This window comes from Talpa europaea (genome assembly GCF_964194135.1).
Source record: "Talpa europaea genome assembly, chromosome: 9".
In the NCBI taxonomy this organism is placed as follows: domain Eukaryota; kingdom Metazoa; phylum Chordata; class Mammalia; order Eulipotyphla; family Talpidae; genus Talpa; species Talpa europaea.
In genome coordinates, this window is record NC_140076.1 from 36,951,859 (window position 1) to 36,968,200 (window position 16,342).

General features: G+C 33.5%; 1 protein-coding gene across 2 annotated transcripts; it reads right to left on the reverse strand.

The window, feature by feature from the left end:
- Window positions 1-376: 376 nt before the first annotated feature.
- On the reverse strand, window positions 377-15,282 carry SPDL1 (spindle apparatus coiled-coil protein 1; the record flags this gene model as incomplete). Of its 2 annotated transcripts, XM_084241738.1 has the most annotated exons (11): window positions 377-524; window positions 3,742-4,084; window positions 6,070-6,257; window positions 6,611-6,714; window positions 8,294-8,434; window positions 10,360-10,470; window positions 10,547-10,645; window positions 10,745-10,894; window positions 11,433-11,627; window positions 13,143-13,319; window positions 15,121-15,279. In XM_084241738.1, 11 exons carry the CDS (start codon window positions 15,277-15,279, stop codon window positions 377-379), a joined length of 1,815 nt encoding a protein of 604 aa, XP_084097864.1. The 2 variants fall into 2 exon arrangements, with proteins under 2 accessions (XP_084097864.1, XP_084097865.1); XM_084241739.1 differs by lacking the exon at window positions 377-524 and having other exon boundaries at window positions 3,543-4,084; window positions 15,121-15,282.
- Window positions 15,283-16,342: the final 1,060 nt, after the last annotated feature.

A 16,342-nucleotide genomic window follows, 5' to 3' on the forward strand; every position in this document is an offset into this window, starting at 1 on the left:
GCCATAATAAAGTACATAGGAAAATTATAGTAATTCAAGATTTCGGAGTTCTTTTCAAATATATGGTTCTCAAGGTAAATATTAATATTGCTTTAAAATTCATCACAATGTAACAATACGTTGATGGTAATTCAGTAAGTAGTTTTTTCATAGTGATTTAAAGATGTTCCACAAAGGTTCCTCACTTAAGGAATTTTGGATAGAATCACAACCAAATTTTGACAGTGGGTAAAAGCACATGAAAATTCCCGTTCCTGGTGCAATAAGCAGAATGAAATAATTTATAAGATAGTATACTTCAGATATAGACAATCTTACTAAGCTTCAAAATAACCTTTTGAGCAAGTGGTATCTCACTCTCATTAAAGGAAAGTCTTTACTGCTGAGGACACTGGGTCTCTGGAGTTGATTTGGAAGACACATGTAGAATAGGGTGTGATTTCTTACAAGTATCCTTTCCCAATTTGCTTGCAGTTTCCTTCTCTTCTTTAACTTCTGTTTGAAGCCTTGATTCAGCAGCTAACCTACAGGCATTAAAGCATCCACTCTAAATTCAAATGTGGTTAAGTAAAATTACAGAAGAAACAATAATGGGTCTCTAGTAAGATATGATTTTCTTTTTGTATAGGAGGAAAAAAATTGTAGTTAACCCTTCAATACCACCAACAAACTAAGTGACTGCCTCTGTAAAAGAATCTTTAATGTATCTATAGAATGATTCTTAAAATGTTTAAAGAACTATAGCTAAGATTCATAAAACATAACACCAAAGTCTAAATTAAAGAATTAAAATATAATGGGATGTCTATTATAAACACACCAGACAAAAATATGAAAATGCTAGAGCACTATTTTAATATTAACATACAAAAGGCAAATTCAAGATAAAAATAACATGGTATGTATGACTATATGTCTATCTGTCTCATTAAAATAAAAAACTGAATTTTGACAAGAATAGTAATTTAAGAATAAACAGTAGTGAGATGATTTTTAAAAGCTTAAGATATTTTTTAGAAAGACCATCATAAATTTATAAAGCATGTAATAGTGAGGTACCAAAACAACCCATATTTATTGTTACTATTTTTTTTTTAAAGATTTATTTATTTATTTATACATATAAGCCCTGGGTACAGTCAGAAGCACGGAAGGGTGAGAGAATTCACCAGAGCCAGAGCAGGTAGCAGAGCAGGCAGAAGGACCGAGGGGAGCAGCGGGCAGCAGGAGAGGTCTGCACGCCATGTGGGACCCTCCTCCGGTGGCCGGGTTGCAGCCGGGTATCGAACTGGAGCTGCAGAGGCTGCGGGCAGCTTCGCAACCCAGCGCTCAACCGCTGCACCACCGGGGAGGCCCTTGTTACAATATTATCACAGGATTGTGTGTCTAAGTTAATCACGCAGAGAATAAAAGAACGGAAAGTCTTAAGTTAGCAGATGGGACTCACACGTACACAAAAACAAATGTTTTGTGGCATTTTATTTGTTTAACTCCCAAGACAAAAAAAATTTCAATGTGCTACTTAATTTATGCCAAACAAGTAGGTACATACATACATACATACATTTGCTTAAGTAATTTTTTTCAAGCAAAAACAGCAGAAAAAGAAATGAAGGTAGTAACAAAGATAGCAAGTTCTGCACTGCTCAATTCTGGAAAGCCATTTCCAGAAATATACAATGGCCAAGCACATGTATACAACAAATCACGTATATACAAATAACCTGTTGAATTCACTTCCTATGCACACCCACTTGTGATTCCAATCATTTAAAGTTACTTTTTCCTTGAGAAAATCAAGTTTTATTTTATGTGATTTATAGGCTATAAATTTCTTAATAAATAAATTTATTATATTTATTATTAATTTATTACTTATTGTTAATATTATTTTTATTATTAATAAAATGTTAATAATAAATTTCTTAATAAAATGTTCCTTGAATTTAATAAAAATTCAAGGAACAGAATAATCATTACTTTTACATTATTTAATAATAGCAGCTAACATGTTTGAAGTGCTTTCATTGTTGAATACCACCTTTAGTAGCCGTAAAGACTTAAAGAAAAATCAGACAAATCATACAAGAAAGTCTAACCAACAGTGTGCTATGTCTTCTAATTCAAATGTACAGGGGGCTTCCCTGGTGACCTAGGGGTTAAGTCTCAGCACTATCACCACTGTGGCTTGAGTTCTATCCCTGCCCAGGGAGCTAACCCACATATGGTGCAGCAGACCTTTCCTGTCTTTCTTGCTGCTCCCCTTAGCAGCATATTTCAGTAAATCAGCCTATTCTCCCCACTCTGTCTCTGGTGAATCCTTTCTCTCTCCCTCCCCCCCCACCCACACACACGCCCCATATCTCTGGCCTACATCTAGTTCTATTATGAAATAAATAAATTAAAAAAAATTCAAGTGTACACTAGAGTAAAATACCTTATTCTGTCCCCTCTAAGACTGATAGAGTCCTAGCAGCACCTTTCTTTTTTCCCAACTTGAGGTAATAATGGCTTACAACACTTGGTATTAGAAATATAGGATCTTGGGCCTCTCTGGTGGCGCAAGGGGTTACGTCTCAGCACTATAAAGCAATAGGCAGCCATCACAACAAGAGTTGGATCCCCGGCCAGGGAATTGACCCACATCGTCACACCTGCTCTCCCCTCAGCAGTGTATTTAAGTAGATCTACCTGTTCTGCTCCCTACTCTGTCTCTGGTGAATCCTCTCACTGACATCCCCCTACCCCCACCCCCTGAGCCTATACCCCAGTTCTTGTACATGTAAATAAATAAAAATAAAATCTTAAAAAAAAAATATATATATATATGATTTTAAATACCTCCTTTCATTAGATATTCCAAGCAATCTTTACATCAGTTTTTTTTAATGTTTATACTTATTTTAAATCCATCGATCTCTCCATTGCATACAGACTAAAATATTTTTAATCTTTTATTATCTTTTTACCTTCTAAGTTCCTCATTTACTTTTTTACTTAGTCATGCTCCTGCTGTACACCTGCAGAACTTGTGTTTAGCACCCAATTCTACCCTGCCTTTAGTTACTATTACCTGCCTTTTCCTTCTACTTCCTTTCTCTTACCTTATGGTCTTTATTGAACTTTTTAAAGGATAATGCCCTGAAAACAAAAATTCCTACAGACAGACATGTTCAGCTGACACTTCTGCTTTTAAGTCACAAACTCAAGTATGCAAAACTAGAGGCTTTGAGGTTTTAGTGTAAAACATTAAAATAGGTATCAAAATCTGTCCTTGAAATCTTAAGATAAAGTTTCAAAAATCATTAAATATTTCTCCTAAATTTTCTGTGACACAAATTTCTTAGACTACTGCTCAGCCCTTTTAGAAGGTAAGTTAAACTTTTTTTCCAGTCACTCTTGAACCAGGGGAAAAAAAAAAAAAACCCTAAAAGCAAAAACTGGTATCTTTATTCAAATCAAAACATTTAGAGATGCACTAGACCTTTGGTATTTCTGTTTCAAGAAACAGAAAAGTCTAACTTAAAAAAAAATCATTCTATTTAGGAATCCTTTCCCCTTGCAATCACTTTAGTCTTTCTTAAAGTTTTATAACAGTTGAACATAGGCATATGAAATTGGGGGATTATATTGTAAGCAATAATAAGGAAATAGACAAAGAAAGAGATAATACAGTTCACGCAGCGACAGAAAAGAGATGGAGAGGTCTGCTCACTGCTTTGAACAAAAGAAGACACTGACCTGGGAGAGTTAGGCGTGTTTCCACTTCTTTCACTTAAGGTTTCAGAGTCATCTGGAACTCCTATAAGTGTCACACATTTCTTTTCCTTTCCTGATTGTATATCCATAGGCAGGTTTTTGTGAGGAGAGAAAATGACTCCTGGTGTGTTTACAGGAACTGTCTTTTTTAATTGCAAGTTGTTATTTTCTAAACTGCTCAGACAGGACTTGGCCTCCTCTTTCTGAAGTGGTAATCTATAAACATCTTCCCCAACAGCACTGCTGGCAAATTCATCCTTAGGGGTGGTTATACCCACAGGCAGTATCTCACGTCTCTTTTTGAGTACAGGCACTTCAATTTTCTCTAAAAATGAAAACCATTAAAAATATATCCAAGTCAATAAATTAAAACAAAGACACAACATAAACAGGTAGAACTAGTTATATTTTCTCCTTTTCCTTTTTTCCATCCTTTTAAAAAAACCTATTCATCTCCGTACTGAAATAGATATATATATATCTATTTCATTATCTTTATATGAAATATAAAGATATCTATATCTTTATCCTTTTCTTTTCAATGAGTCCATTAACTATCTTTTAAAGATTGTCTGGTTATAAATTTTTCTTTGGGAACTCAATATATTTGGCTCTAGGAATGAAATGAACAACTAAATTTTATTTTGGTATTCTGGTACAAATTATTAGGGGGCTTCATAAGATTTCAGCATGGAAATGAGGAAGGATACAGCAGCTAAGAGTAAATGAATCCAGTAACAAACCCTAGTACTAGAACTTTGCAGCTTGAGCAGTTTGAGAAATTCCAAACTTCTCTGAGCTTTATTTGCTTCGCCTGCAAAATGGAGAGTAAAATCACCTGCACTTCATTTAGTATTGTGTGCCAAGGGGAAAAAAAGATGAAAATCTCTGAATATGGTCCATTTGTCCCACCAAAAAAATACAGTCAAAATCTAAGTATTTCTACCATGAATCTCTCCTCAGTTCAAACCATAGCATGCCTCATTATAGACTACTGCAATAGTATTCCATCCCCATTGCCGAATACATCGTTCTATCCCCACACTGTTCATACACACTGTCAGTGAATTTATTGCTCTAGTATCTTTTCACTATCCCCACACCAATGTGTCTTTCATTTTCAAAATCAAAATGTTAGTGAACTAACACATGGTTAGATGTGCAGCATTGTTCCTGCCCTACACTGTTTTTAAGAAATTTCCTCTTTCTCTTGCACTGCTCCTTTGAAACTCACACAATTTAGATTCACTGCACTCTGTCCTGTCTCGTTGCTGAAGTAAGTTCGCAGACCTTTGAAATTTCTAGTGGGTAATTCTTAATCAGGAGAGCCTATTCAAGTCAGAGAAAAGTACGAGAAAGCAGTCTTTTTAAACTATAAGAAACCCTGCTATTGCTAACAACCTCCCCACTACTGAGAATCCATCTAGTCACAGACAATAATGAAGATATAGTCTTACACCTGTGAACATCACAGGGCATGAACTCGCTGAAAATTTATAACCTAAAACATGTAAATCAACATTAACTTTGAGCTAAGAACCATCACATTTTTTGACATTTTTCTTTTAGCTTCTTATTTTTTAACTCATATACAGTAAAATTCATGCTTTTCAGTGCATAAAATGCAGAATCTATATGGATAGACTATTATTTTCTACTTCAGTGATTAGACTTGCTAGTCATCCTCTGTTATCTGTTAAATTTATCATCCTTCACAATACAATCCCCAAGATTTAGCTGGGAACCTAGCAATGGAAACTGAAGATTTCATTTCTCAGCTTTTCTTGTAGGCAAGTAAGGCTGCATAAACAAATTCAGTTCAAGCTGATATATGCTGATGAACAATGCAAAGGGAGTCTGGATCCTGACACTGTGACCAGTCCTGGAATGCTTTCTCCAGACTTTCACCAGGGGAAATAATAAATACTTATCTTGTTCAAATCACCATTTTATTAGGCTTTTTAAATAAAAAGTTTAAACTCCCTAAGGTAGCTCTCCAACATCAAGTGCCACAATAAAACTGAACTCTTTCTGAATAAGATACCGCAATTCTTGGTAAAATCACTACCATCAAGATTCCACTATACAGATAACCAAAAGGAATACCTATTATATTCATGTACACCCAGTATGCATTTCTCTTTGAATGTTTCTGCACATCTTGTAGCAGTAAATTTATTTTATTTAGTACAGACACATTGTCATAGACTACTTTATAATGGGAGTTGCATAGCTGTAGGAAGAACAAAATTTGATATGATTTCTCAGGTTCTTATGATTTTAAAAATAAAATATATTAGACATGCACACCTTCAGGTTCATACTTCAGTTTTAATTCATCTAGTTTAGCTCTCAGTTTCATATTTTCACACTGGGAAACCTGGAGGCATCTTTCATTTGCAAAAAGTTTTCGCTCAATATCCAAAGCCCGCTGGCTCTCAAATAGTGCTGTCATTCTTTGTATGGACAATTCACCTTTAGTGCTTTCATTTTCTTTGCTACATTAATTTAAAAAAAAAAGAGAGAGAGAGAGAACCAATAAATATAAAGGAGTATATAAATAAATGTAGTTCATATCTTAGTTTAAATACATTTCCTTGGATTTTTAGTAACAAAGAAACAAAAAGCAATTAAAATAAACTTTAACAACTGTACTTTCACATTAAAAAAAACTCATGAATTTTTAAAGGAAATAAAGGGGAAATGCATTCTTTCCACATTTATGCACGTGTAAATTTCTAAATTTTAAATTGCTATTTATTCTTAAAAAATTTATGTAGTAACTAATACTATTTATCATTAAGCAAGTCAAGAGTCTCCATCTTTCTACCCATCCAATCCAGATACTTACTTTAGGTTGTCAAGCTTTATCTGAAGTAAATCTGTGTAATAGGTGCTATCTTCCACAATACCAGAGTTGGATGAAGACTTAGATTCCATACTTTCATATAAACTCTAAAGAAAACAACAAATCTTACTACTTAAAATAACAAATTAATAGATGTTAAATACTTGACAACACTTATTGAATGTTTATAACAGGGAGGTATTGTGCTCAGCACTATCCATTTAACTTCTAAAATAGGTGAAAGAGTGAGAATTCTCTTACAGATAAGGAAACTGACTTAAAATGCCACAGGCAAATAAACTGAGAAGAGAATCTGAACACAGATCTGTCTCCAAAGCATATATTCTTAACCCAAACTGTGTCCTATGTTTATTTTCCTGCAATTCCACTTTTAGGTATTTATACAAAGAAAATAAAAATACTATCTTGAAAAGGTATGTGCACCCCCATGTTCACTGCAGTATTATACAGAAATGGAAACAACCTAAGTGTCCATCAATGGAAAATTATTTAGCTATAAAAAAAAGAAATCTTGCCTTTTGGAACACATGGATGGACCTTGAGGGCATTGTGCTAAGTCAGACAAAGACAAATACCATGATTTCTAATATGTGGACTTTTTTTATTTTTATAATTATAAATTTTATTTTTATATTCCCCATACAATTGTGACCCCCTTATTTTGACCCCAATTCCTCCCCTCCCCGCACCCCACCCCCCATAGAGTGTCTCTGGTTCATAGTTGTTTGTTGATTTTGATTTTTACTTTCTTATAGTTATTCTTTTTCCTGGTCCCTTATTTAAGTTTTCTAGATTCCTGCTATGAGTGAGACCATCCGGTATTTTTCTTTTTCTTTCTGGCTTATTTCGCTGAACATGATCCCTTCCTCACTGATACAGAGAAAAGAATGGTGATTGCCAGAGGTAAGGATTTGTGGGGTGGGTAAAGGTGGTCAAAAGAAAAAATAACAAGTACTTGCTCAAAGTTAAAAAAATTAATTCTAATTTCATATTAAGATGTGAGTTATTTAAAAATAAAAAGGATTTGCAAAATTGACTACCTTTTTTTTTTTAACTTTCATAGTTTATGTTTTCACAACAGCACCAATAAGAAAAAATCCAGAAGAAATACAGACATAGATATATAGGATATAAAATCATTTCTAGATCAAGGAATTTGAGAATTGATATACTGACTCTGAGAATCTTGAGTTGAGCTCTGGGTGCTTTTCTTTTTTTTTTAAAAGAAAGCATTAATTTGGCAACTTGGCATATATTTTTATCCCACAAAATTACTTTATCTCTAGTCCTACTTGTATTAGTTTTATTTTTCTTTTTAATCACATTGGAAATTCCAGTGTTTTTTTTTTTTAAGTAGAAGCGAACAAATGCCTTAGGAAACAGTATATTTGAGACATAGTCTCTAGAACGCCGTTCCCCATGTTTAAAGGGGAAAAAGGTATGAAAGCAAACTTTTTTAAAAGGTAGTATTTTGAAACCACATCTCTCTCACTAAAATATTAATGTTGGCATTTCCTTTCATATCCTTTAATCACAGCATTTTGAGAAAGAGATGTCCCTCTAATAATGAAATAAACACCAGGGGGAAAAAACCTACTGAAGTTAAAAAGTATTAAGATATTCAATCCAAAATGTGGCTGTGATTTTCAGAGGTGTTAAACATACCTTAAATTTCTCCAAATTTCTAATTTCCCCTAACAGATGTTTAATTTCACCATTCTTCTGCTCCAACATGGCCAACAACCGTTCTTGTTGTTCAAATTCAGTTTGGGACCCCTTCATTTGTAGCAATGTAGCAATTTGTAACTAGGGAAAAAAGAACCCCCCAGTACCCAAAGTTGAGTAGGAAAGGAAGATTCTGATAACCACATTTTCAGTAAAATTCATATTTTATACTATATTACTTGACCTCACTTTGGAAACTAGCCACATACCTAGTTCTAAAATCTACTAATTTGAAAACATCTACATAAAATAGTTACAGACTTAACTCGAGTACTTACGTTGATTACTTATGAGTGATAATGGAAGTCCATGACAATTACGTACTTCTGTGAAATCTAAAATTGAACTGCATGGATACAGTCTGAAAACATGCCACACAACTGGTAAACAAGTCTGGCCAAATGTTGTACTATACTCATATGCTCTCCATAAACATGGGGTTTCTCAAAAATTTCAATTAACTTCAATAGTACTAGTGGGGGAAATTATTAAGTGATTCATGTTCACAAACATAAGGTTCACAAATAATGAGAATAGAAAGTAAAGGTAAAAGGCAATCTAGAATACCAAAACAGTCTTCAAAAAACATTTATTTTTTAAGAGCAACAACTGACTTACCTAATTATGACTCCACCTTAATTTGCATAGCAATGAAAGTGAAATTATCTAATATGGCTAACCTAGCATTCCTTTCTGCCTTCAGAAATTTCTAGAGTTCTAAAAGGTGGCAATTATTTAAATACAGTTTTAAGTAATGCAAGCAATGAATGAGATGAAGTTGCAGGTATGGTTACAAAAAACAAAAAAGATTTTCAACATTTTTAAGGATCTACTTTTTGTGCCTACTCAATCTATACGCTAGACACATTTAGCCTAAGGAGATTCAGAATGCCACTCACCTCTAAATGCAGTTTGGGCTATCATGGGAACATGGGGAAATTAATAATAGTAGCTCAACAGAAGTAGAAAGAAAACAAATAGCAAATTTACAAATTTTCTGGGAAATCATTCCCAGACTGGACAGTCAATCTAGCAGCATTGTCCTTAGAAATAAATACTTACAAATAAAAGCCATAGCTACTTTTTCGTAAGTCAGCACTTCCTTATTTGACACTCACGTAGGTTAAGTATCACTGTGCTTTTATTTAACTCCAGCACAACTCTAAAAGACAGGTCCTATCATCTCCACTTTACAAATAAGGTGACTGATACTGTGAAAAGTTAAGACACTTGTCCAAAGGCACACAGAACACTAGAAAATGACAGAACTAGGAATGAATTCCAAGTTCATCTAACTCCAAATTTTATTCCTTGCTCTTTCCTGTATCTTTGGTAAATCACATCATCCTGAATGAAAGGAAGAACATCTTCAATTTAGTTTAGTTCCCTCCATGGAAGAGATGGGCAGAATAGACCAGGGATAAAGATTCTAAAAGCTAGTACACAATCTTTCTAACTCCTACATTTTTCTATTACTGCCTAAAATTTATTTAACTATATTTTAAAAGGGCCTATATGTTTGATTTGAGGAACTTCAAGAAAAGGGGACCCTGAATATCCAAATGCATTCTATAATAAGCCTTATGGGGGAACTGAAGAATGGTGAGCTATTTTTGGTTGAAGTAGGAACCTTAGGGCTGTGTTCAAAAAGATACTAGCTAATAGCAGAAAATGAAAATCTTTTAATTCCTTCCTTCCACACCCACCCCCTCAAAGAAAGACTTACACTTCCTCAGTAAGGCTGGTAAGTAATTATTAAAATATTAGATCAGTCAATGGATGTTAAATATATTATTACTAAATCTTTATTCCAGCACTGTTTTTAAAAAAAAACAAAATATTAAAGGATCTTTTGCACAATTCAAATACACTGCATTTTTTCCTAAAATCATGTGGTTCTAGAAATAATTACACAAGTACATTCTTGAAGGAAAAGATGTTTCTAATATATTTATAATGTAATGCTGATAGAAAATAGGTAATAAACCTTTGATGGTGATAAGTACCTTCATTCTTTGCATCTGCTCTCTATTAAATGTATTTTGTTTCTTTAGTGACTGATACTTGACTTTCATACTGATAAACTGACGTTCCATTGCAGCCCTTCGATCTTCTACCTAGAAAATATTAACAAGTTTAATTATCTTGTGTTACATGAAATGCCAGTTTAATCGATGGAATGTTTGTAAGTACCTCTGCAAACAAAGAGTTGCCTTTACTATTGGGGTCCAAGGCTTGCTGGAGAGCCTGGTCTAACTGCACCTGAAGATCTTGATTTGTTACACGAGCTTTCTGAATTCAAAAGAAAACAGTTTAGCTAATAGAAATTAGATTAACATGAAAATAGTTTATTATAAAGTGAAAAAGATGGCATTACAGGAATCATAATACCTCTAAGGCATTATAGTAAGAAACTGCTTCTTTCTCTCGCTCCTCTTTTTCTTCTTTAAGGCAGTCTACTTGGCGCATTAAATTTGTACTAAGAAGTTCCAGTTGTTCTTGTCTGTACTGCAGTTCATTGACTTCTTCTTTGAGAGAGGTCTATTCAAAGGGAATTGAGAAAAAAGGAAACACTCTAGAATAATCCCTATAGCCAATAGTTTCCCAGAGTTTATCAACAGTAGTTCACACCCAAAACTGAAACTAGAGAACTAGTCAAAGATTATAAGGAATAAAATAACAAAAACTTTTCAACAGAAAACCAAATAAAAGGTTCTGAAGATTGTTTTTCTTTTCCATAAATTTAAGACTTTAATTAACCTTAATGTACAATAAAAACTGTATCCATATGCATATCAATTTTCACAGGACATTTTGTATTGCGCTTTTATAACACCAACTAGGTTCAGAGTAAATGTCTCTAAATCTTCCAGAGCTTTCTTCTACTAAAGGCAGTATACCTTAAATAATCATGTAGTCTAAGTAAAGGTTTATTATGCACAAAGCAATCCACCTAAAATTAACTTTTTTTAATTAGGCCAAAAGATATTTCTGCCTTAAAACTAGCTCTTCAGGATTATTACAAAAACATGGGGAAAAAAGGAAGAAATCCTCAGCGAAAACATGCCATAAAAATTACCTTTATATTTTCCATTTCAGTAAGCTCAATTTGAAGGGCCAGCATCTCAGAAGACATACTTTCATGTACACGTTCAGACATCATCCGCATTTCTTCTGATTTACTAGAAAGGAGTTCCTTTTGATGCTCTACTTTGTGCCTCAACTGCTTTTCACTAAGCCTAGCTTCATCTAATTCTGCCTTCAGTTTCTCTATCTAAAGAAAAAAAAATACACAATCACATATATCAAAAGGTAATTTACAGTATCTGCAGGGTAACTACTTTGGAAAACAGTCAAGTTAAACAAAGTTACTTAACTATTCTTTCTGAGGTGCCAAATAGTTTCAAATCCTGGAAAACTAAAAATAACAGCTTAAAGAGAGAACTTTCAGCAGAAACATGAAGCTGTATGGTCAGGTCTACGTTAATCCTGCCCCAGTTCTAGTCCTCATATGTAAAGTTGGTAAATGATTGTACCTACAATCACTAGGTTACTGTAAGGACCTAACTGTGAAATTGAGTATGTAAAACATTCAGGAGCAGTGAGGAAGATAGGGGTATGAGTGCAGTTTGGTGGAACGGGAAAAAATTCTAACAACAAAAGCTCTTGAGATAGCGGTTGAAGAGAAACCTAAATGAAAAAAATAAATACATTAACTTGAAATTCTACTAAAATAACCCAAATCATAGATTTCATTTTCACATAATTCACCAATAATGCACACATGCAAATACTGTTCCTTTTCAAGATTGAGTCACTTCATTTCAACTTAAAAAAAAAGCTCAACTATGTAATTTTATTAATTTAATTACTTAGAATAAAGAAGTATTTAATGAAAATTAAGTAACAGTATAAGTGGTACAAAGATGTAAAAAGATGTTGAAAATTGCAAAGCAGACTTTAGAAAAAAGAGATCAAAAGTTGGGCAAGTTTTGGTAGAGAGGGGCCAGGAAAAGTATGGAATCTATACAAAGAGGAGCCACAATAAAAGTTCGGATGCCTTAGAAATAGAGGTAACCTGAATGCACTGGGAAGATGGGTATGCCAAAAGGGAATGGACAATCACTGAACAATTATTTTGTATTTATACTTGAAATAGAGCCAAAATGTGTCATTAGACTAAGAATAGTTTCTTACAAGGATTATAGGCTTTGCAATCAGACAGGCTTAATTCAAATCTTAACTGAAAATTGCCAGCACTGTAATTTTGTTCAGCATACTCAATCTGTTTAAAACATTGGTTTTCTCATAAGTTATATGGAGATAATGATAACTCCTATATGGAGTTGTTATAACAGTTGGAACATACGACGTATCAATTCTACAAGGTATCAATTCTAATGTACATTAATTTACAAGAAACTATTACTTTCTTGTGGTATTAGAAAGCACACTGCTAGGTGCAGTGAAAGCAGGGGGACTACTGTTCCTAAGAGACTATAAGCATCATAAGCAAGGTTATTAAACTAAAACTCTGAAACAAATATCCAGTTACTAAAATTAAGTAATTTCATTTAATTAGCAGAATGTTATTTACACAACACTGTACAAATCCCTTAGGTCAACTCTTGTTTCTTTGTGTTCCCACTCCCAACATTAAGATGATGGAGGCCTTGATCTCAGCTAATCTGCACAGATGGTACTAAGAAAATGGTTGCCACTTAAAGTTAACAGATGGTTGCACAAGCTAGAAACATTTTGTTTTCCTGAAATACATGAATATCCAAACCTTATTTTTTAGTTCATTCACTTCCTGTCCATGGCTTCTGCTCAGCTGCTCTTCTAATTTCTCAAGGTGCATTTTTTGTTGTTGTTTAATAGCTTCACATTCAGAACTCAAACTTTCTAACATTCGATTTTTGAGCTCAACTTCTCTCTGAAGAGTGTATTTTTCTTGTTCATAATTCTGAAAACAGATTCAATTATAATTCAGTTACATAAAAGTGACTTAAAGCCATCACATATAGGTAGTTCTCACCTTCAACTATTTCAATCCTGTCTCACATATTTGCTGCTAAGTTAACACATGCTAAATCTGGAATAATTTTGTTGGTAATAATCTTAAATGAAGAAAGAGTGAATTAAGTATAAACACAAATACTAGACTAACTTTACTTTCAGATGTAGTCATCTGAGAGATGCTCTCAAAATGACTACTTGAATGAACACATTTGTGAAACGAAAGTATTGAACTTTTGCATATTAACATGGAAGTTAAAGATAAAAAGGGTAGCCGTTCAAAATTTTCACCAGGCTTTAATAAAATATCAGTAAGGTAAAATAAATTTAGATTAAATAAATAAGACCTGAAATATTCAGATTATTCCCCCAAAGTCATGCTATTTTAAAAGAATGCAAAGAGAAGCTTAATTACTCAGTAAGCACATATTTGACAATTTATTTCCCAAAATGATTTAATATAGCACAGTTTTAATTTTACTCTTAGAGGTACTTGTAATCTTCACTTTGCCTTTAGGACTTGACAATGAGTTCTGGGTTAAGAATAGTACTATTTGAGAAGAAAAGGGTTGACATTAGTGATTTTATCCATTATATTTAAATTTTGAGATCTAAGTTTAAATGTTACTGAGCATTAACGAAATAAAACTGAGTTATTATTTCAATAAATATCGTCAGACATCAGGGATAAAGCCGTGAAGATAACAAAATTTGCTATTTCATGGAGCTTATAATCTAGAGATAATTAGCAACACAGAGAATTAACAGTTAGTGACTGCAAGTGTATAAAACTTAGTCACAGGAGGCTTATGTTGAAACTATAACAGAAAACTGAAGGTTGAAGATTTAATCCATGTTAGTGAGAAATGAACAACTCAGATGGTCAACAGCTGGTGTTAAGGCTGAACAAGGGTAAGCAGTTTAAGATGAGGTCAGGTCAGGAGGGGTCAGATCTTACAGGGATCTGCAAACCCAAGTAAGTAACTTGGATTCTGTTGTAAACAAAATTGGAAGCCATTGCATATTTTTAGCTGATATATGACAAATTCTTTTATATACACTTCAAGGACCACTTGGCTACTGTGTGAAGAGTGGGTGTTATGAATTGCAATGAGGGAAGCAGGCTACCATAGGACTCTAGGGGAGAGATGACGGTGGTGTGGAATAGAGTGACAATAGCATAGAGAGTTGCTTTGTAGGTCAAGTTCTTAGAGAATACTCATGGATTAAAAATGAGAAATAAGGATCAGAAAGATATTGTGCAAAATTCTTCGATTTTTAGTTCAAACAACTGGATGAATATTATTATACTTACCAAGTAAGCAAAAGAAAATTGCAAATGAATGTTAGATTAGTGAGCAGGGAATCAACTGTTTATGTTTGAGAGGTCCCTAAGTGGGCGGGTCCAAGTCTAGGCTTTGGAGAACTAAAAGGATTTGGAGTAGTATCATGGGGCATATAAGTATTATCTAGAGCTATGCAATAAGGGAGGTCACCTAGGGAAAGTATAGACAAAACAAAATCTAAAATCCAATACATAGTAAAGAGAGCAACTTGATTTTTCAATTTCAAACACAATGGGTTGGAAAATAATATTAGGAATTCATTTAGTTCATTCCTCTTATGGATTCGGGGTAGGTAGAAACCGTATCTAAAATCTTCAGAAAAAGGATAAAATAATATTAATTGCTAAACAACAAACTGTCAATATTTAAACACAGCTTTGTGAACAGAGTCTAGAGTACTACCTCAGTCATGTTCATCATTTCATTACGACATCTGTCCAATTGATTTTGCAATTCATTCTGGCTCTCCACAAGTTGTAAACCATACTGTGCAGCTTTTAGTCGCTCTTCTTCAACTTCTTTTAGCTTGCATCGGAGATCTGCAATTATATCTGTCTCCATGTTCTTTTCTATTTTCGGCCTACTATACACAGGGAAAATAAAAGTACTTAAGCTTAAACAAAAATTCCATACAATAATACCAATAATAAAAGATATATACGATATACTTTTTATTGGACAATAGTATTCAGTACATATATACATATATATGTACACACACATACATACTCAATGCTACTACACTTTAAAAAAAAATAGTGTTAAAGATTTTCTTCCTGACTTGTAAATGGTCAAATTTGGGTTCCTGTTCTAAGAGCAAGGTCTGACAAATGTGTTAAGTGAGTTGAGACCAAATCAAATAAAGCAAAAAAAAAAAAAAAAAAGACAAATACATTTAATTTTGCTTCTAAGGAATTTAGTAATTATTCAGTTGTGTGTTAAACATCCTTAAATGCTAAAGTAGGACAGGTTTCATAGTTAATTACTATACCAGTAATTAAATTAAGAACACAATGAAAGAAATAAAGAAAACTTATAGTAGAATGACTGTTATTTAAATTAGAAAAGGCAGCTTTGAATAAGATTAACAAGGTAAGGCAAGAGCAACTGTGTCCACAATTTCTCATAATGGTGTTAACTTCTTAAATACATTAAATGTGCCTTGCTGAAAACATATTCACTAGTATTTTCCTAGCTCTTCATAAGAGAGCATGCAAAATAGAAACCATGTTCAGAGTAATGAAAGCACATTGCCTTCATTCTAGATTTTCAGGCAAGGACTTTATTATATATAGAAACATTTCACTTTAACTCAACCTCACTTGCCATCCTTTTCAAATTGGTCCCAGTCTCTTAGACCATACTCAAACTCAGCTTTGATTCAAAAAGGACTAGGTCATTACTAAGGAGTCCCTCATGTGTCCTGCCAATGCATTCATTCATTCAATCTGTATTTCTTGAATGCTTTATATACTAGGCTCCTTTCTTGGCACTCTGGGTACATTAGAGAGCAAAATAGACCAAAAAAAAAAAGCTCTTCTTTCATGAAACTTACTTTCTAGTGGAAGAAGATAAGTAATAATTAAGAGTATAGTACATTAAAACGTGAAATGGGGAAAAAAGA